This window comes from Penicillium alfredii (genome assembly GCF_028826965.1).
Source record: "Penicillium alfredii strain IBT 34128 chromosome Unknown utg000007l_segment0_segment0, whole genome shotgun sequence".
Taxonomy (NCBI): domain Eukaryota; kingdom Fungi; phylum Ascomycota; class Eurotiomycetes; order Eurotiales; family Aspergillaceae; genus Penicillium; species Penicillium alfredii.
Window position 1 is genome coordinate 1,369,026 of NW_026622704.1, and position 18,910 is coordinate 1,387,935.

Here is an 18,910-nt window from a genome sequence, read left to right on the forward strand (position 1 = left end):
TAATAATCGGAGTATCTTCTTTCTCTTTGGAATCTCAGCAGGAGTGAGATCGACACTCTTCCAGCAGGGCGTTATATCATGACTTTCCAAGGGCGATGCACCTCAGGTAGCTGCGGCATCAACATTCGTATATACATTAAAACTCGTGTGGATATGACCAAAGGCCAAAAAAAGGAAAGGAAGAAGAAGAGAGAGAAAGAGAGAGGAAAAGGAAGCTGTATCATCTAAACCGGTGGGTCCAATTGCAACTGCACCTCCTTCCAAATCTGGCGAATCATAGGCAAGTGCACACGGTCGACATAGAAGAATCCCATGAGGATAGTCCGAGTCTCCTGCCACGAGCCAACACCCTGAAGACGGGCAGCCGCAGCCAATTCGGCAACGAAAAACGCGCGCTCCTGAGGCAAAGCCGCGCTGCAGGCAGCACCAACAAAGAGCAACCAGATCAGCAAGTCGCGACAGAGAGCAAACAGACCAGACGGAATGGTCATCTCGAGGGCAGCGCGCAGGGCGAGGATAGGCTTGGGCAACAGCGGGGCAATCTGCGGGTAGAAGTTCCAGATCGCAGAGTTGTGGAACAGCAGACACGCGAGGCGGCAGCAGCCCTCGATGGAGGCGTCGCCCTTGACCTGGCCCGTGGCCGTGTACCGGTCCATGTGCAGCGAGTACTCGACATACAGCACCTCCGTGTTGAAGTACTCCTCGGTGTCCTCGTTGAATTGCTGGTGCCCCGTGTTGCCCTTGATCCACTCGGCGTACCATGTGAGCTCGAGGAGGTCGTAGATGAGTTGCGACATGGCGGCGCCGAAAATGCCGGGGATCTTGATGAATGGGAACATGCGCGTTGCGAGGAGGGCTACGTCGTCGTTGGGTGGGAGGAGTGAGAGTCCCGCTGGTCGGACGTCGCGGACGAAGGGGAAAATGGGTTTGGCGTGCGCCATGCATGCAACCCGGATGTCGGTCCTAAGTGAAGGTGGGTCGGTATTGCATCTTGCTGGGTCAGAAGAAGATGGCCACTTACCATGAGATTTGGAAGCGGACATCTGAAGGGACATCGGCGAAACTGTTGCGGAGGGCGATCATCTGCCGCAACCCTGCCAGGTGAATTTTGAGATAATCGGGGTTGCCCGACGCAATCTGCCTCAATTAGTTGAATTGGCCTTATTCTAGACATTAGAAAAAGACCCACCTCGATTGTCAATAATGTGGAAACTGCTGCAATCAATGCATCGCTGGAAGCTTTGACCGGGTCGGACAGACATTCGTTGACCAGCCGAATAGTCTCCCCCGGTGGTGGAAAGTGTCAAGCACCAGCACACTCCGTTGCTTCGTCGGGTCCGTGACAGGCAGCTCGCCCGCGCGCATGGCGGCATTGGACGTAACCATACAAATCGCAGCGTGCAGGATGGCCGGGTCCCGTTGAACCAAGGAGCTCCAATGGGCCTGCAATTTAGGATTATATCGCGTCTGCAACGGATGCGCTTGCTGGGTCAAGTCCCAGAGGACTAGCCATTGGGTTAGCAACCATAATGCATAAGAATTAAACTTCAACAACCAGCACTTACAGCTATGTAGGTGCCGCATCATTCGTTCCGTCAGCTGAGTATGCCCAGTATTGAAAGGATCGCCGGCTCCTTGCCCCACGTAGGACCATGCAGACGGGGACGATTTGGCGGGATAGGCCACAGTGCCATAGAAGTCGCTTCCACCCCAGGTCGGCCCCGGTGCGACCGGGTAGTCCACCGCTGAGGTTGACACAAACTCTTGTTTGATGGGCACATTTTCAATCGCGGGACTCTGGTGACTGCTGGACGAGGTGGCCGGTGGGAGAGCAGAGCCCGCGGTCTTCACTGGGGGCTGCGAGTCTGGTTGCTGCCAGGTCTGATGCTTGTATCGTTTTGTATTGTCGCGTCTCTTCTTCCGATTGTGTTCCGACATCACATGGGACCGAATGCGCTTCAGGGTTTCTTCTTTGGTGCCCTCTGCGGCCGACTTCTGGTCGCTATGGACCCAGAACAGGGTCGACTTCCCGGCCGATGCATTGTTGGTCTTGCGGGGCTTGCGGACTTTGGACGGGGCATTGCGGCCGGCGCTTGTAGGCTGAGAAGGTTGGGAGGGCTGAGGGGTTGTGCCGGATGTAATCTCGGCTTTTGTGAGGACTTCTGAGGCCTGAGCAGGTACAGCGTAGTGTCCTTGGAGGATGGGATCAGTCACTGGCCATGCAGACCGAGACAAGACCGGGAGGGTCTGTTCATTAGACGGGAGACGATCCTTGGCGTCCATCGCAAACCTGCGAGGTTATCTGGACATGAACTCGGCACGGGGGCTCAAAGGACCAGAACTAAAGAACGCGAAGTCGGGGGAGAAGGAACAAAGTGAGAAAAGAAAAATCGCGTCTGCTATCGGGGGAAAAGGAATGGTCACCCAAGCCCGCAAGGAAATTGGTTTCTTCAGGTCTATTGCAGGGCCCCGCTGGCTCACTAGCGGCTTGTGAGGCTGCGCCCGGAATGAATTCGACTTCCTGCAGAGTTGGCTCAGTCCTCTAATGCAATCCAAGGTGAAGAGCCACGAACCCTACAAACCCTACCAAATAGCCCGAACCTCGGGTCTGTTCGCACCTCAATGTCGACGGGGAGTCTCTTTGCCTTAACGTCGGTTCTTCAAAGGGACCCACCAACTCCAGATCCTTCCGGTTGTGAAGTACTACCTTCTCATAACTCGCTTATTGTAATTGCGCCCAACTCGCCTCAGTGCGAGTGGATCCAGGGGGGTTAAGGCGATTGCATGCAGGCCAAGGCTCAAGTACAAATCCAAAGACAACGGCGCTGCTGTCGATCTTGCTTGAGTCCTGAAATCGATTCCGGGGTGGAAGATCTACAGACACCTCGTTATAGATCTTCATATCCCGAGTTATTTAGAAAATCAACCCAAATCTCGGTACTACAAGTACATATACTCGACAGACCAGTCTTTTTTTCTATCTGCACAACGTCCTGCAGATCTTGGGAGAGGCGTGTATTATTTTCAGTTTTGGCCCCATACATGAGTCTGAAGAAAGCCCCCCAACGGCCTGGGGCGTTGCGAGCTGGGAATCGTCGCCAATGCCAGCCACTGAGTGACTGCCGAGTAGATGAAGAATATTTCGGCTGGTCACGTCTCTTCCATGATCGACTGACTACTATATTTAATGTATAAAGACAGCGATAAGAACGCTGGAAAAGCGGAATCCAAACACAAGAGGATATTCAGAAAGAAAATGAATAATCTAATCACAGGGCACCGGTCCCATTGCGAGACTGCGTGGATACAAGTTTAGGTCATGCCTGGTCGTGGGAAGATCGGAACGGTATCCATCTGTTCTAATCCACCCATCGTACCGTGTTGCCCGCTGGCTTGCCAGCCCTGTCCGGTTTGTTGATTGATAAAAGCACTCTGCCGGAAGGGATTCGTGCTGCCAGTCGGATTAGGGTGAAGAGGAGCAAGGCCCGGCTGCTGGGGAGCGGGAGAGCTCCGTGCAAAGGGGTTGGTTCCTGTTCGTTGAGCTTGGAGCGGCTGTGGTGGCGGGGCCTGCACTTGTGCAGGCAGGGCAGCCGGGAATTGCTCAGAAGATCCGGAACTGAACTGCGGAGTCGCCGTGGACAGGCGCTTGGCGAACGGATTCGTGTTCTGCCGAGTAAGAGGAGCCGCCGGAACCCCGGTGGGAGTATTAGGCATCATCGATTGCCGGAACGGGTTGGTCGGCGTTTGCGGTGGCTGGTTCTGCATTGGTTGTTGCTGATGAGGGAACGAGGCCACTCCGTTCTGCGGGATGGGTGCCAGAGACGATTGGAACCCATATGACTGGGGCTGCGCTGTGTATCCACCAAACCCGGCCCCGGTTGGCGTGGCTTGGAGCGGTTGTGGTGCGGGCGGCTGCCCGAATGGATTAGTGGGATCTTGTTGCGCGTAAGCTCCTCCATACGGGGCCGGCTGGCCGTATCCCGTCGCTTGGGGCTGTAATCCAGTCTGCTGAGGCTGCTGGAAGCCAACCTGCTGTGGCTGTTGAAACCCAGTTTGTTGGGGTTGTTGGAAGCCAGTCTGCTGGGGATAAAACGCTTGCTGCGGTTGTTGTTGGAAGCCCGTTTGTTGATATTGCACGGGAGCCGGTTGTGCCATCGGCTGTTGATTCTGCTCGATCGAGTCGAAGAAATCAATCAAGTCGGCAGGGGGTGGCTTTTGCTGTTCAGGCTGCTTGGGTGGGTTCGCCGCGGGTTTGAAAATATCACGGGTAGTAGGGGTCTCGGCAGACGGCGGATCAGGTTCACTTCGCTTCACTCCTTTCTGAGCCAAGTATTCTCGTCGTCGGAGGTCGAAGTCGGGGTCGTTGAGATCATCTTCGAGGAGACGTGCCAGATCAGTGGAGGCGTGCTTGAGTTTCGGGATTTCCAAGCGGGTTGCGGACTGGAAATGTCTTGCAACTCCCAGAAACTGTACCACTTCTTCCGTTTGTTTCGTGAAGGTTTTGTATATCGACAGGGCGCGTATGCTATCCGGTCTGGACATTTCGAAATAATGCTCTGTATGCGCGCCCAATTAGCACCCGTGGACAAAGAGCTACGTGGAGCTGCAGACTTACCCAAAACATTGATTGTGCCCTCATTCATGACCGAATACAAGGTCAAAACATCGAGCGTGAGCAGGCGAAATGCGGTCAAGCTGACTTCATTCTCGGGCTCATCCGACAACAGCTGTTCAGGCTGTCAGTCACTGAAGATCGATGGGGACACGCAAAAGTCACCCACATCACACCGCAGCAGCGCACGGATCTGCTTCTGTACAATCTCCGTCTCTCTCAAAAGCCCTTTATCCACACCCAACCGCTTCAATCGCCCCGGTCCGCTTCGGACATGGTCGATCCTCGTGGCTTCGAATGCGCGGGCGCGCGTAATGAGATATTCGCCGTAGCGTCGGATGTTTCGCCCCTGCGGCTGCGCTGCATGGGCTGTCAGCTAACCGCATTCACAAATCGGACTCTTTTCTTACCATCAGAGAAGTTGCTGGGCGCAATTTTCTTGGGGTTGTCTGAAAGATAGCCTAGCGCGGCGTCTAGCTGGCCCTCGCGTATTAGGAGATGCACCACAATGAGTGCTTTGAAGACAATGGTCCATGCCGAGTCGCGAAGTCTAAGTTGAAGAGTCCTAAACACCTCTGCGACACCGGCCTCCCCTGCATGAGTCGATACTAGGATGTGTTCGATATACTTGGATTTAGGGGCCGCCAACTGTTTACCCCACGGGGTTAGTAAAAGGGCTATCGTCGCAATGAATCATGTGTGCCGCCGAACTGACCTTGAGCTTAGTAGCCCCCTTGACTGACTTCTCGAAGTTGGGGGACATTTTCGTGAATGTTGCCAACCGACGTTCACTCTCTCCCGATCGGGGACGATGAAGAGAGCGCAAGGATGAGGATAAGTGGAAGAACAGACTGAAGAACCCGCTTCAGGATTAAGTTCCCTTGTAATGTCCGAACCGATCCTCAATCATCACTCGTCTTGTGTCTGGTGTGGCTCATTGAGCCATAGTCGGGGTCCGGGAGGGATGGTGGCGCTTTCTAGGGGAGACGTGCAAGTGCCAGCGGATCGGAACAGCCGGACTGTGAATTGACGGACAGGGGAAGCCCGAGAACACGGATATGGGTCCGAGATAGAAATGGGAGGCTAAGGATAAGATCAGGACGAGGAACTCCAAGGAGTACGGAGTGTCCTGGCGAAAGTCGATGAATGCCGTGTCACTCTTAGCGTACCCGATCGGGTTTAGCGTGGTTGGGTGCACGAGGTGCCATCGAAATACCAGAGAGGTACGTCGTTTGTGCTGCTGCGAGGAGTACTTGGCCAGGTACCCAGAAGTATCGAAGCATATGGATTGTGTTTCTTTGGATCGTCTGCCTTGAGATGCTTGAATTTTCATATTTTAATATTTATTGGCAATTAATTGAGTTGTGTTTCACTCCTACATAGCTAAACATATATCTTGTGTAGACTGTCGAATGTCAATAACCTTCTTGGAGTTTCAAGCGTGAATATAACTGAAAAGTACTTGAGGTTCATCTCTCTAGATACTAGCGATTCTCCTCCCTCGTAGCATGAGATGAGCCCTTTGACTCAATTCAAGGCATCTGCAACATTTCTCACAAGTGTGTTTGTTGCCTATTGGAATTGGTCTTCTCTTTCTGGAGTTTGTCAAACTCGAGTTCTCACTTCTTAACCTCGAACCTTTGCTCTTTTATCCTGTGCGTTTCTTCCTCCCGAAGTCCTCCTTTCCTCTGACAAGTCCCATCTCGCCTCGATCTTCACCCGAAGACTTCGCTTCGTCTCCCTCTCCTTCAGGTTTTCTCTTTCTCCTTTTTCATTCATCCGGTTTTTTTTCTTCTCAAGCCTCATCACCTCTCATCGTCTCCTTGTCACATCCAGAATGAAGAGCCCTAGGAATTGCATCAGATGGAATTGTGAGATGAGACAGACACTGTGCTGTTTGTATCGTTTTTACTCTTGCAAACCTCAAGAGTTAGTGTCTATATTTTCTGCCATATTCAAGAGACACCTTCTTGAGTGTGGGTTGCCGAGAGGCATTGCTTCATATCCCACCCTGAACGCACAATGGTACCAGATGAGGAGGGATTGTCATAATGTCTGGTATCATGTTCACGTGGATAGTGAGTTCAGAAGAGACGGGGAGTGGAAAACCCGGATTTCTCTGATTGAGAGCACGGCGATGCGATTGAAAATAAGTCTTCGCCGGCAACTATCCGACAACATCGATACGTCCAACTTCAAGCCGAAGAAATTGGATATTGACTATCTTCAGACAGTTCTTACTGCAGTAAGTCCCCCCAAAATAGTTACCCCTCGAAACTTGTCCTAACTATACACCCTAGGATCATACTATCCTTGTTACCCCCCTAGGACTAAAACACCCCCTATACCTCCAACTGAGAGCTCTCACGAACCACTGGTGGTTTGCTGTTTTGACAAGCCATCTGGCTGGTGTCGCAAAGAAGGGGTGGAAGACGGGTTGGAGAATGGCCAGGTACCACGAAGTCTCTAATCACTTCTATCCAATAGTCATTGACCATTGCTAGGCCTCGACTCAAGAGAATTTGCCTGGTCTCTGCAAAAACAATCTCCCGCCATTGCTCTTTCGATGGTCAAATTTCGACTCGCAAGGAATCAACTGCAAGACCGAGCTCCGAGCGGGACTATTCGAAAACACTGGCTCACTCATTTTCAACCCGGGGGATATTTCACAGGAGTTCTTAGAACATTTCAAGAACCACGCTACAAAGGCAAAGCTCAAAACACCTTTCATCTCCACTTCCCAAGCGCCGATATCCCCAGTTCATCGAGGAATCCGGGCAGGTAAAGGTGCCATACTGACTATAATCGACACGTCCAAACTCGACACCCCGATCTTCACGGCCCAAGAGCTGGTAAAGCTCACAGATACTCGCACACCCTGCTACAGAGGCTACGGGGAGTTTCTGGTCTGGGGACGCGTGCCAACCCCAGCAATCGTCAGTACTATCTACATCGACACCCTGAAGGAACTCGTGGCTGGGCATCCGGAAATTGAATACCTCCTGCAATTTTCTTTGTTTCAAAGCCGAAAGGCTTGTAACAATGGATTCATCGCGGACCTCACAAAAAGGGAAATTCCAAAGCATCAAGCCGGGTGTATTCTAGGAAAGCTCCTTGAGATCCTGGAAATCCCAGTCCCACACAGAGAGAATGTGGCGCGAGCATCTGTTCAAAGATGGCACTGGTCCCAAAAACGTCTATCCGAATTCCTCCAAGGTATTCAAGATTGCTCTACTGTCGATATCGATGAGCTCGAGCGGCCAGATGAGATGCCCTACACGCCGCAGAATACCCCTCCTCAGAAGAAACAAAAAGAGATAGAGGAGGAGACCATGGACTCCGACTATGACTACGAGCTTTCAGAGGATGAAGACTCTGACTCGGAATCATACGAGTTTGATGACTCCAAAGAAAGCTCGCACGGCTCATGGATGCCTTTCCGTCACAGGCCTGAGACGCCCAGCGATGGATACTTTTCGGTGCACGACACTGTGACAGTATGCTCAGGACCAGTACCTACTGCCGAAGATCGTTTGAGTCTTCCCGCATGGGACGTACCCCCGATGCCCTACAATGAGCAGCTACGCACCCCAAACCAGGGCTCGAGTCGCTTCTTGAACGGAATTCCGGGGAGTAGACCGGAGACGCCGATTGTGATTGATGCGGAAAATGACAGTCTGAATATTGTCACGGCAGATGACTGGCCGTCAGAGAGCGAGGCAGTCCTTGACACACCCACCAGGAGACCGACTCGATATTCCAGGAATCGACCTTTGCGTTGAGACCTGTGCGTGGTGTCGTGTCGAGGGGTTGAAATGGGCTTGTGCGGTTGATGATGGCGAGGGCGAATCAAGCCACTCTCTGCCAGAGGGGAAGTGTTGTTGCACGGATGAACATGATATGATGAGATGTTACGAGTTATTGAAATGACATAGGACAATGGTTTACGATTTGGTCTACCCACAATGCGAGGCGGAATGGGTCAAGGGTCGAGGATCACCTACAATCAAGAATGGAAACAACCGAAATGTCGATTCCTCCAAGACTGTGTGTGTAGGCATAAACGACCGTGGCTTGAAAGGGCAGATGCAAAGACCCAGAAGGGGCAGAGTACAAGCGCCTGTTGATCGCATGTACACCCGTACCCATATCAGAGCTGATGTACAGTTTCCATTGCAGGAGGATCCAAGAAGTTTTTTTTGCTTTTTGTGTGGATACACGTTCTTCAGCGAGGTATCTGGGGACGTGGAAACTCGTAAACTATCCCGATCCCCGCCTAAGAAATTCCTTTATATCCAGTCCATACCGCTTCCTTCGCCGAATGGCCCGTTCCGAGCACCCAGTTTATCCAAACGCTTAGAACTTGCTGAAAGCCTTGACGGCCTTGCCGGTGCGGGGCAGGACACGCAGGGTGTTGAAGCGGACCTAGAAGAGTTTCGAGTTAGATAACGAAACCAGAGGAACTAACGGCGTAACCCATAATGGTTTTTGGTGCGGCCCAGGTTCCATAAAGCAAATGAAAACTCGGCCAGCACCACCATAGGGCTCGCAACACAAGGAACACACGTACAGTCTTGCTCAGGGGACGGCACTGGCCGACGGTAACCCAATCGCCCTCCTCAACACGGAAAGCGGGGGAGACGTGAGCAGCCAGGTTCTTGTGGCGCTTCTCGTAACGGTTGTACTTGGGGACGTAGTGGAGGTATTCACGGCGGATGATGATGGTACGGTGCATCTTGGTCGAGACGACACGGCCAGTCAGGATACGGCCACGGATGGAGACCTGGCCGGTGAAGGGGCACTTCTTGTCTGTAGAGTTGTTAGCGACCGATCCAACCTGTCGCCCCACTGATGATCGCAAATGTTCGAAATGGTTGGTCTTTTCGAGTTTGGCAGATGAAAAATTTCGCAGACGCAGGAAAAACTGCATAGTCGAATTTTCTTGGATCATTGTATTCCTTTTGCAAGGTAGATCGCAAATTCCCTCGTCCTGTATAGCCCTCCCTCTTGCTAGCCATCCCCATCTCGAAAAGACCCCATCTGCGAATCCCAACACCAGGTGTCGAACACATCAAATTCAATGTAGATTGAGCATACCAATGTAGCTGCCCTCGATGGCAGTCTTGGGGGTACGGAAACCCAGACCAACATCCTTATACCAGCGGCGGGTTTGACCAGCCTTCTTGCTCTTGGCCTTGGTCTTCGAGTTCTGGAAGATGTGAGGCTGCTTCTGGAACGCACGTTCCGACTGGACGGTCAACTCGGTCGCCATGGTTGCAAAGTGGTCTCGACGAGGAAGCGGTGTCGAGGAAAAAGATAATGGCGTGTCGGGTTGTCGGGGCGGATAGGCGTCGAAGTTGAGGAAGTCTCGCTACCGGCGGATTTCTGTGAGTGTGCGACCGGTGGAGCTAACCGTATATGGAATAGTGCGGTTCGGCTTAGGGCTCGCCTTTGTTTACGTCACGTGAGCTCTACGCGCGGAATGAACGCCTCAGTAGACCGGGAAGCTCCAAGTCCACTCCCTCGGCCCTCCCCACTTCGGATCATGCGAGGGTGAGACCTTTCTGCCGACTATAGTTTGTCACCATGTCGTCCCGACTGGACTCTGTGGCACCGCGACCGCGTTCTCGCCGCTCTATCGCCCATGTTCCGCGATCCAAGATGACGTCTAGTTTGGATAAGGAGAATGCGATTGCAGACATCGGCGCGACACAGCCATTTGAGACCAAACCAAAGCTTACCGCTAAAGACAAGAAGTCTCGTAGCAAGAGTCTGGGACCAGGTGGACTTGATGCGCTTCAAAATTCCAATGGCAATCGTCGCAAGGTAGCTATCACCCTGAGCCCCCACTCCACGCGCGCGCAGAGTAGGAATCGCATTGACTTTCCTCGTCTTATAGTCCACGGCCTCAGCTCCTCTAAAATCAATTCTCAAACCTACGGTTCCTGTCTCTCCAGTGCGCAAGATCCCGTCTTTTGAAGAGACGCGCCGACGCACCCCCGCACGCGACAACCAAAGCCATGACGGCGCGATGGATGATGATAATCAAAGGAAAGAAGGACTTTTGATCGATTTTGAGACAGCCCCTCGAGCTCCAACTTTCGGCAACGATAGCACGGATAACCCGTTTGACACTTTCAATGCCACGTCAGCGATTCGCGAAGAAATGGCCGCGACCAAGGATCGCGATGAGAAGGAGCGCCGAGAGCGCGAACGCCAGAATATCCTTGAGAAACGCGAGGCACGGCGTAAATCAATGGGTTTGTATCTCCGGCCACGTCTATATGATCAAGACTGATCCCGTGTATAGCCAACCGCCGAGTATCCTTCGCACCAGAGGCTACACTACACACATGGAATGTAATTGAAATACCCGATGAGTCAACTTCATCATCAACCTCCAACTCGACGAGACGTGCATCTGCACTTTCAAACACCGTGAACCAGCAACATGCGCCTACCCCGGCAAAAGAGGCTCCCTCATCTCCCGACGTGGACGCTGAATCGGATTTTGGCTTTTCCCCTGTCCGTCAACAGGACTTGCAACAAATAAGAGATCGCTCAGCATCTACCGAAGACCCCGAAGGCTCCCAGGACTTATCATCAAGCCCGTTCAGTGGAAGCTCCGCTTCGGGAGGGGAGGACACCGGGGCCCAGAGCTTAGCCGGGGAGGAAGATGATGATCATTCGTCCGGGTCCGATGATGGATTTGATGCCGAGAGTACTGCGATGAGCATGGACGACATGACAGCACACTCTGCTGCCACGATGCAGTCAGATGCATCTTCGGGTTCAAGTTCCAGTGCCAGACTCAACCAAGCATTACGCCAGGCCGCAAAGGAGGCTGGGACTCAAGCGATTGATGAAGGAGATGGAGAAATGTCCATGGAGATTGCTGATCAAGAAATCACGGGCGCTTTTCAACCATGGATCAAAAAGGGACAGAGACAAAGCTTTGACTGGGAAGACATCAGCGCTCGCCATGATCAGGAAAATGTCGATCCATCCAAGACGCCTGATATGCGGGGTGCTTCCGAGTCTGACTATATGGATGAGGATGAAGACCTTAGTATGGACGTGACAAACGCGGTAGGGCGCATCCTCGGCAAATCGCCTGGTCGTCGCCAAAGTGCGATCCGCCGCAAGTCTACAGAAACGAGTTACGACGACCAAACAATGGAGATGACCAACGTGGTTGGGGGCATTGCTCCAATGGAATCTCCTGTGAAGCCTTCCAACGACGTCAACGAGAACGAAGAGATGACAATGGAATTTACTTCCGTTGTCGGCGGAGGAGTCCTGGGCAAGGAAACTTCTCACAGTCACGACGGAGATGACATGGTTGAGCAGCCGGCTTCTTATACCCCAGGGTCGGAACGCGTGAACCTCGAACAGGAAACTGGCGAGAATTACTCGGACGAGGATATGGACATGGAGATGACCGGCGCTGTTGGAGGCATTTTGCCGGGGCTAGAAACCAGCAACAAAGCGCAGGCAAAAGTGCTTATGGAGCTCGAGTCTGACTCGGGGCAGCTGGGCAGCTCTCCTTTCCAGGACACTGTCCGGGCGTCACCCGCTAAATCACCGGCCAAATCCCCACTCGCCTTCCAGGTTACCACTGTTGCCTCTGAAACCGGCAGCCCCAGCCTAGCCAGTGTGAGATCCCGACGTAGCTCTGCTCTGGGCACGTCGAGCACACCAAGATCGGCTAGCCGCCAGACATCGCCGACCAAGAAACCATCCACTCCCTCTAAGCAATCTACACCCCAAGTGAAACCCAGCACGCCAAGCAAAACCCCCCCATCAAGCAAAGTGACCTTCCGAAGCGCTTCGCCAAAGAAGCTCTTTCAGCCTGAGATTCAGCAGTCGGCCGATAAACGCAAGTCTACCCGTCAGAGCATCTTTGAACACAATGCGGCAACGGGAGAATCGACCCCTCTTTTCGTGCTGCCACCTCGTGAGGGGCGCCGCTCTTCTGGTCTGGGAATCGACAAAGAAGGTCTTGGATCGCCTCGTGTGGCAGCTCTACTTGACAAGCGCCAGTCCCTCGGTGAAAGCTCGCCCCAGTTCGTCCCTCAAGAGCAGCCCCGTGCGGGCGTGCGTTTCGAGGACCCGTTGCAACTACAGGCAGAGGAAGAGCGTGATCGTGAAGAGGAGGAGCTCAGGGAAGACGGCCATATCGGCTTTTCTCAGTCTGGTGACCGGGATGTAACCTCGAGTTTGAAGGACATGATATCCAGTCTCAGCCCCAAGAAGAACAAAATCGGCAGCCGAAAGAGTCTTCATGTCGGTGCTGCTCGCGGGGTTCTGGGAAAACGCCCCATTGAGCTGGACATGGACGAAGAAGATGAAATGCAAAATTCACCCAAGCGACTGCGAGGCCACGATGTCAGCCCGGTTAAGGGTGTGAAATTGCCGGCACCAGGGTTTAGCGATCAAAGGGCCCAGCGATCAACGCGTTTGCCCGCTCGCAGAGCTGCTAGCTCTTCGCCTCTGAAGGCCAGCGCCACTCCCACCAAGGAGCCAACCAGTGCGTCGAAAACGGCGACGACTCCTCTGAGGGAAGGAATTGATTCCCTGCAACTTGCTTCTGACCCCTCTCAACCGGAGCAAGAAGCGGAGGCACCCGCCGAGGAACTCGTCCCCGAGATTGAGCCCATCCAGTTACAGGAGTTCCTGAACATGACCAACATCCACTTCATGGAGCTCACGACCACGAAGAGACGGCACACTACAGTCGCGCCTGGAAGCGCCACCAAGAAACAACCGCGGCTTTCTGAGGAGAATGTGGCCAAGCAAGGCACCATCACTTTTGATGACACCGTTGCTGCTGGGTTTTGCACAGTACCCATGCTTGAGCTGTACCAGCACGTAAGTTGAACTTGACACCATCACATTTGGCCCAATTGTCTAACCTCATTCTAGTCCTGTCGGGAGTTGAAGTCCTACATCTCTGAAGGTCGTCAAGTGATCCGGTCAATCGAAGCTGAAACATATGCCGACAACCCTCCTCTGTTCCGGGAGTATGTCACAGCTCCGCCGGACATCCGAGTGATCATGGACAACCAGTTTCGAAATGTCAAGACCCATGCGCGGCTTCTCAGTAAAGCTACATGGTACGAATGGCGAATGAAGCTTCTTGAAGGGTTGAAGGAAGGACTCAACCGCCATGTGGAGGAAATGAAGAGTGATGACCAATTGTTATCCAAACGGGAGGAGCTGCTCAGCAGCACCGTGCCCCCATTGGCAGAAAAACATGCATCCTTGGAACTAGAAGCGACTAATCTGCAGCAGCTGGTCGACGAAATGGAGAACTGCGACCAAGATGAGCTGCGAGGTGCGCGTACAAAGCTCTCTGGTGTGGAGGCTGAGATTGCGGCCAAGAGGCGAGAGCTTGAGCAGATGCAGGAGGAGGTGCAAGAGAAGACCACCTCGATCGAGGCCGGAACCGAAATGCGCGACGAGTTCCTAGCCCAAATCCAGGAAGCCGAGCGTATCAAGGAGGAATGCCGCGGGTGGAGTGCTCGGGAGATCAGCGAACTAAAAGGTAAGTTTTTTGTGACATCGCATTTTACTCGGCCTATTGTCTAACATACACAAGCTTCTGTTCAACAGATCGAGCACCAAACTGGCTGGTCGATCATCTATGCCTCAACTCCATCGGACTCATCCACAGGTCCGATGTTGACCATGGCCTATCGCGATCAGCTGCAGCTGAAGTTCGAACCCGGTGCTTTCGCAGTCAAGAGCTCGAACCGCAGCGAGAAGAGTTCACCACTGGAGCTGATCTCCATGAAGGGCAGCGGCATCTCCCCCATCGCATCGTTGGTCCTTCAATCACTGCAACGCCACCTGACTACCACCCATCAAGCCGTCGTTTCTCCCAAACAGCTTCTGCGGTTTGTTTCAAGCGCGTGGGACCGCACCGTCGGCCTTGAGAACGAGGCTCGCATGCTCGAATTCTGCGGAGTCACCCGACTCTCCCTCTCGGGCCCTGATGAGTCCTCGCTCTCCTTACGTGCGCGGTGCACACTGCTGGGCAATGCCGCCGTTGCCTCTACCCCGGGCCGTAAAGGCGCCGCGGCAAAGAACAAGGGCGCGAAGAGGGTCGACGTCGACTTTACCGTTCGCACGCGCATCAAGCACGACACCGCCGAGACCAGTGAGATCGGGTCTCTGGATTTCGACATCGATGTCCTGGCAACCAAAGTCTATGGCTTCGGAACGGGCAACAAGTCCGGTCTGCCCGACCAGGAGATGCAGAGCATTCTTGGCAAGGGGCTCGGGCAGCAGAAGGATAGCGATACCCAGCTCGGTAATGGGGTCTGGTGCAAAGCTGTTCGCATGCTCACCGGTTCTGTCTTTTAATCTTGCTTTTTTTTGGTTTGCCTTCTTTTTATATCTTCTCTTGATATCTTCTTTCGCGTTTCTTGAATGGCGCTGGACTGGACTGGAGAACGGGAACACTGGTGGAGCAAGGGAGTTTCTTCTTTTCTTTTCTTTTCTTTCTTTTCATAGGGTTGGATCTATTTACTCGGGGCTACTTGCTTGATTGTTTCCAAGGTTGGGCTGGGCATCTTTCTTATTCATAGGCATACAAAGCCAGTCTTTTTTTTTTCAACTTATCCGTTTGAGCCATTATAGTCCGAGCTGATATCCCAGTACGTCCACTCAGGGATCCCACTTCTAATGACCTAGCAACAAAGGGGACAGGATTTATTGAATGCTCATCAATTGTCTCCAGAGAAATTACCAACGAATATGCCTAGTCAGATCTATCATGTCAAATTTTGTGCGGTTCAGTCCCACCAAATGCATGCCGCAAATGCAGATGAAGTATCACACCATCACAGTCCAAAAATAGGAAATAAAGATAAATAAATGAAGAGACAGAGAGAGAGAGCAGGCCATCTAAAACCAAAAGTAAAAAAATACCACTCCCCTAAAACAACCCCAGGAAACCATGAGGCCAAGCCGAGTCATTCGCTTGCGTCTGGTCTTCCGACTGAGCCTGAGCCTGAGTCTGGAACTGGGACTGGGACTGGGAATGTGAATGTGACGGTTGAGGCTGCGGCGGCACAAACCCGTACCCCAGACCCTCGGGATCAAACCCAGGATTGCGACTAGATTCCGAGCTGGGAGCGCCGTGGAGGAACGACTCCGCCGAGAGAATGGGCATGGACGGGTCCTGTGGCTGCGGCGGGATATTGTATTCCGTCGGGAAGAGGCCGGCCCAGAGGTTGCTTCCAAAGTCCATGTCTGCTGCCAGCGGGATTTGCCACAAGTCTGGTGCGGGGATATCGTCGGGGAACGTGGCAAAAGCAGCTGCGTTGGTGGTGGTGGGGTTTGTGGTGTTTTGGTAGGAGTTTGGGGATAGCGTGGTGGTGTTGTCGAGTGGGGAGGATGTGTAGTCTGGGGCTAGGGGCCAGGAGGGGACGGTGGGTGTGGAGAAATTGCTGGCGGCTGCTTCGTGGAGGAATGTGCGGTCCAGATTGCTGCTGCTGTTGTTGTTGCTGGTAGTGGCAGTGGTTGTATAGTCGTTTGTGGTGGATGTGCTGGGTCCGTTGAACATGGATGGTGTAAAGGTTTCGTTGGGATCGCCTGGGCTCATGGGGACGACGTAGCCCGAGGAGTTGACTGGGGGAAGACCTTCGATGGTGTCGGGGATGCCGAGGACCATTGGGTGGGGTGGCAGAGCTGTTATTGATGCGACGGTAGGCTGGACGGCGGGCATGGCGTCGTGGGGGGCATCGTGGGGGGCATCGTGGGTAGAGGTAGAATTGGGAGTCATGGAATTGCGGAGGGTGGTGGGCCGGTGTCGCTGCTTCGGATGAGCCGTTGGCGTCGCTCGAGAGTTCTGTCGTTTGGCGCCTGGTAGCCAAAGCTCCTGATCTGTTTTATCGATTTCATCCGAGCCGCGGGTCCGTTTCTCGTCTCTCTCGACTGCAATTCTGGCGATGCGCTCCAACGTCGCGCTCATGCGGGTCATAAAGCCTGCATAGTTGTTGGGCCCGTCACCAGGAACAAGGGTGGCAAAGAAGGTTGCGGCCATGTTGAGGGACTGGAGGTCTTCTCGCACTTGCGGATGGCGAGTGTCCCGAATGATATTTGAAAAAATTGTTGCTGCCGACAGGAAGACGTAATACAGAAGCGACCTAGAAAATGAATGATCAGCCATGGAATAGGAAGGGGAACCATTTGGACTTACCAAATCCATGCAATGTCTCCCCACGGCATGTTGTTCACGAGTTTCAGTGTGTCTCGAGCAGCTTGCACACAGATGACACTCGACTTTGATGCGCGGGATTTGCTGAGAGACTTGAGGTCATTGGTCTCGTCCCGGGATAAGATAAGGTAATTGAGAAGGAGAGGAATGCGATGGATCATGATCAGAGCATTATAATAGACGAAATGAAGCCCAATCGACGCGAACCCGAACAGGAAATCATTTTCTGAGGCCTTTCGTCGGGGCTCGGTATCGAATGGATAGTCCCGCTTCCAATTCTCGAGCTCTGCATGCAGCTCCTTGACTGTTCGGTAGATTTCAAGCGGTGGTTTCAAAAGGGCCTTGGCAGTATACATTCGAGAGTAAATCCGGCTCTTGATGAGTGCCATGCGGCATAGCTGACGAAAGAACCGAATGTTGCTTGACATCTCCGGGTCTTGATCATCTTCGGTTTCTTGCGGGAGCGGAACATCGAAGTCGTCTGGGTGCTGAGACGGGGCGTTTCCTGCTCTCAAGCATGTACTGATCGGGAGGTTAACAAGGCTGTATAGTTTTTTTTTTTTTTTTTTTTTTTTTTTCAAAATATGGGTTCGTTACCTTTGATCAACTGTGAATGCGACCCAGAACACTCGTCTTCTCTGCTCTTGCTCGATCGGGCTCAGGTCGGGCCTGGGGATATCACGATGCAGCCCCATTCGTTGACAAGAGCGCATAGCTGCGGTGATAAACGGTAAGGCTGACTGGGTGCCAGAATTACCACGCAGGTAGAATCCCTTCAATAATGGTCAGATCCATCCACAAGTTGTTTGATTAGGACATACCATGCTAAGCAATGCCTGCACACTTAAAAGATCGGTGCGTCGCAATGCAAGCTCGGTGAAGACCGATATGGCGTTCTTGAAATATAGCTGGGCCTTGTCTCGATCTTTTTCCGGCTTCAAGCTATTTGAGAATCGGAACTCGTATGCCAGACAAATGACCATATTGATACTGGCCCACCGAGCAGCGTCGTCACAGGTCTGCTGGGTGTATTGCCACTCGACCATCCTCATGAAAGAATTTTCATTGTATATCGGGAATAAACGGTTGGCCGTTTTGAAAAAGTCCCTGATCAAGGAGAACACCTCCGATCTCGACGGGAGAGACTTGAACACCTGCGAGGCAAACAGGTCGTGGAACACATCCGGTCGCCATTGATTCCACGGATTACTATGGATCGATTCAGGCGAGATAAGGCGCAAAAAGCTCACGTCGCCGGTCTTGCTTTTGATCCAATCAATACCTCCCTGTGAGAGAATCGACAAGGAACAAGATCGCCCTGTTCGTGATGGTTAGTTTGTCTGCCAATTACTTGCAAAAAGTATGGAAGACCGACCGAAATAGCGCGAGTCATCTCTTTCGTCTACTCGGAAAATCGACGTAGCTTCTAGATCGCCACCGCCGGGGAAAGTTGACCCTTCGCGTTCCGACGATGTACGGGATGCAGGCGAGGTGTTGGATAAATGTTCGATCCCATCGTCTTCATCGCCAGAAAGATCATCACTCATATCACCCTCACGCAGGATGCCGGCAGTCTTCAACAACGACTCGATCCTGACCAGGCGTGCTTTGAGGGATTTGACATATTGGTCGCTGTCCGAGGGTTAGCGAAATGGAACCAACACATCATACTTTTCTTTTCTTTTCTTATCTTTTTTCATTAATAAAAAAAAAAAAACAGATAAACCTGAGGTTACCTTTCCAGATCATCGCGTTTCTCAGATTTAGGAAAAACACAATCTGTGCTCCGACGAATGCATTGCAAACAAACAGGATTCGACCCTTCGACCTCACATTTGGTCTTTTTCCGATAACACATCTCACACGCCTATAAGAAAGCGACCAGTCAGAAACGGCTCAGGCGGATCACGCCGGGATGGAGCGACACAGACCCTTGAGATTCGTCTCCGCACTCCGGAGTCCATTGTGGCATTGGGCGTTGAGTCCGGAGTGGAGTGTTGGGTTGATGGGGGGGTTATGCCCGCAGTTTGGAGCATTGCGTTGTGCATCACCGGCCATGTCCCCGCCAAGAG

The 18,910-nt window shown here is 52.7% G+C and overlaps 7 protein-coding genes across 7 annotated transcripts; 2 read left to right on the top strand and 5 right to left on the bottom strand.

The window, feature by feature from the left end:
- Nucleotides 1-224: 224 nt before the first annotated feature.
- On the bottom strand, nt 225-2,283 carry NUU61_005183 (uncharacterized protein; the record flags this gene model as incomplete). Its single annotated transcript, XM_056655765.1, has 4 exons — nt 225-963; nt 1,022-1,137; nt 1,261-1,505; nt 1,566-2,283. 4 exons carry the CDS (start codon nt 2,281-2,283, stop codon nt 225-227), a joined length of 1,818 nt encoding a protein of 605 aa, XP_056511378.1.
- A 1,029-nt stretch (nt 2,284-3,312) lies between these two features.
- On the bottom strand, nt 3,313-5,375 carry NUU61_005184 (ENTH domain protein; the record flags this gene model as incomplete). Its single annotated transcript, XM_056655766.1, has 5 exons — nt 3,313-4,556; nt 4,616-4,727; nt 4,782-4,972; nt 5,023-5,260; nt 5,328-5,375. 5 exons carry the CDS (start codon nt 5,373-5,375, stop codon nt 3,313-3,315), a joined length of 1,833 nt encoding a protein of 610 aa, XP_056511379.1.
- Nucleotides 5,376-5,546: 171 nt separating this feature from the next.
- NUU61_005185 (uncharacterized protein) lies at nt 5,547-5,945 on the bottom strand (the record flags this gene model as incomplete). The annotated part of the gene is made up of 1 exon (XM_056655767.1): nt 5,547-5,945. The coding sequence occupies one exon, from the start codon at nt 5,943-5,945 to the stop codon at nt 5,547-5,549; it is 399 nt and encodes a 132-aa protein (XP_056511380.1).
- An 804-nt stretch (nt 5,946-6,749) lies between these two features.
- On the top strand, nt 6,750-8,394 carry NUU61_005186 (uncharacterized protein; the record flags this gene model as incomplete). The annotated part of the gene is made up of 2 exons (XM_056655768.1): nt 6,750-6,857; nt 7,117-8,394. The coding sequence occupies 2 exons, from the start codon at nt 6,750-6,752 to the stop codon at nt 8,392-8,394; spliced, it is 1,386 nt and encodes a 461-aa protein (XP_056511381.1).
- Nucleotides 8,395-8,968: 574 nt separating this feature from the next.
- On the bottom strand, nt 8,969-9,884 carry NUU61_005187 (40S ribosomal protein uS17; the record flags this gene model as incomplete). Its single annotated transcript, XM_056655769.1, has 3 exons — nt 8,969-9,037; nt 9,183-9,421; nt 9,710-9,884. 3 exons carry the CDS (start codon nt 9,882-9,884, stop codon nt 8,969-8,971), a joined length of 483 nt encoding a protein of 160 aa, XP_056511382.1.
- Nucleotides 9,885-10,198: 314 nt separating this feature from the next.
- On the top strand, nt 10,199-14,980 carry NUU61_005188 (kinetochore-microtubule binding complex subunit SPC105; the record flags this gene model as incomplete). Its single annotated transcript, XM_056655770.1, has 5 exons — nt 10,199-10,438; nt 10,512-10,872; nt 10,923-13,483; nt 13,538-14,159; nt 14,214-14,980. 5 exons carry the CDS (start codon nt 10,199-10,201, stop codon nt 14,978-14,980), a joined length of 4,551 nt encoding a protein of 1,516 aa, XP_056511383.1.
- A 574-nt stretch (nt 14,981-15,554) lies between these two features.
- On the bottom strand, nt 15,555-18,802 carry NUU61_005189 (transcription factor domain-containing protein; the record flags this gene model as incomplete). The annotated part of the gene is made up of 6 exons (XM_056655771.1): nt 15,555-16,767; nt 16,821-17,360; nt 17,436-17,611; nt 17,660-18,156; nt 18,214-18,470; nt 18,702-18,802. 6 exons carry the CDS (start codon nt 18,800-18,802, stop codon nt 15,555-15,557), a joined length of 2,784 nt encoding a protein of 927 aa, XP_056511384.1.
- Between the last annotated feature and the right edge of the window lie 108 nt (nt 18,803-18,910).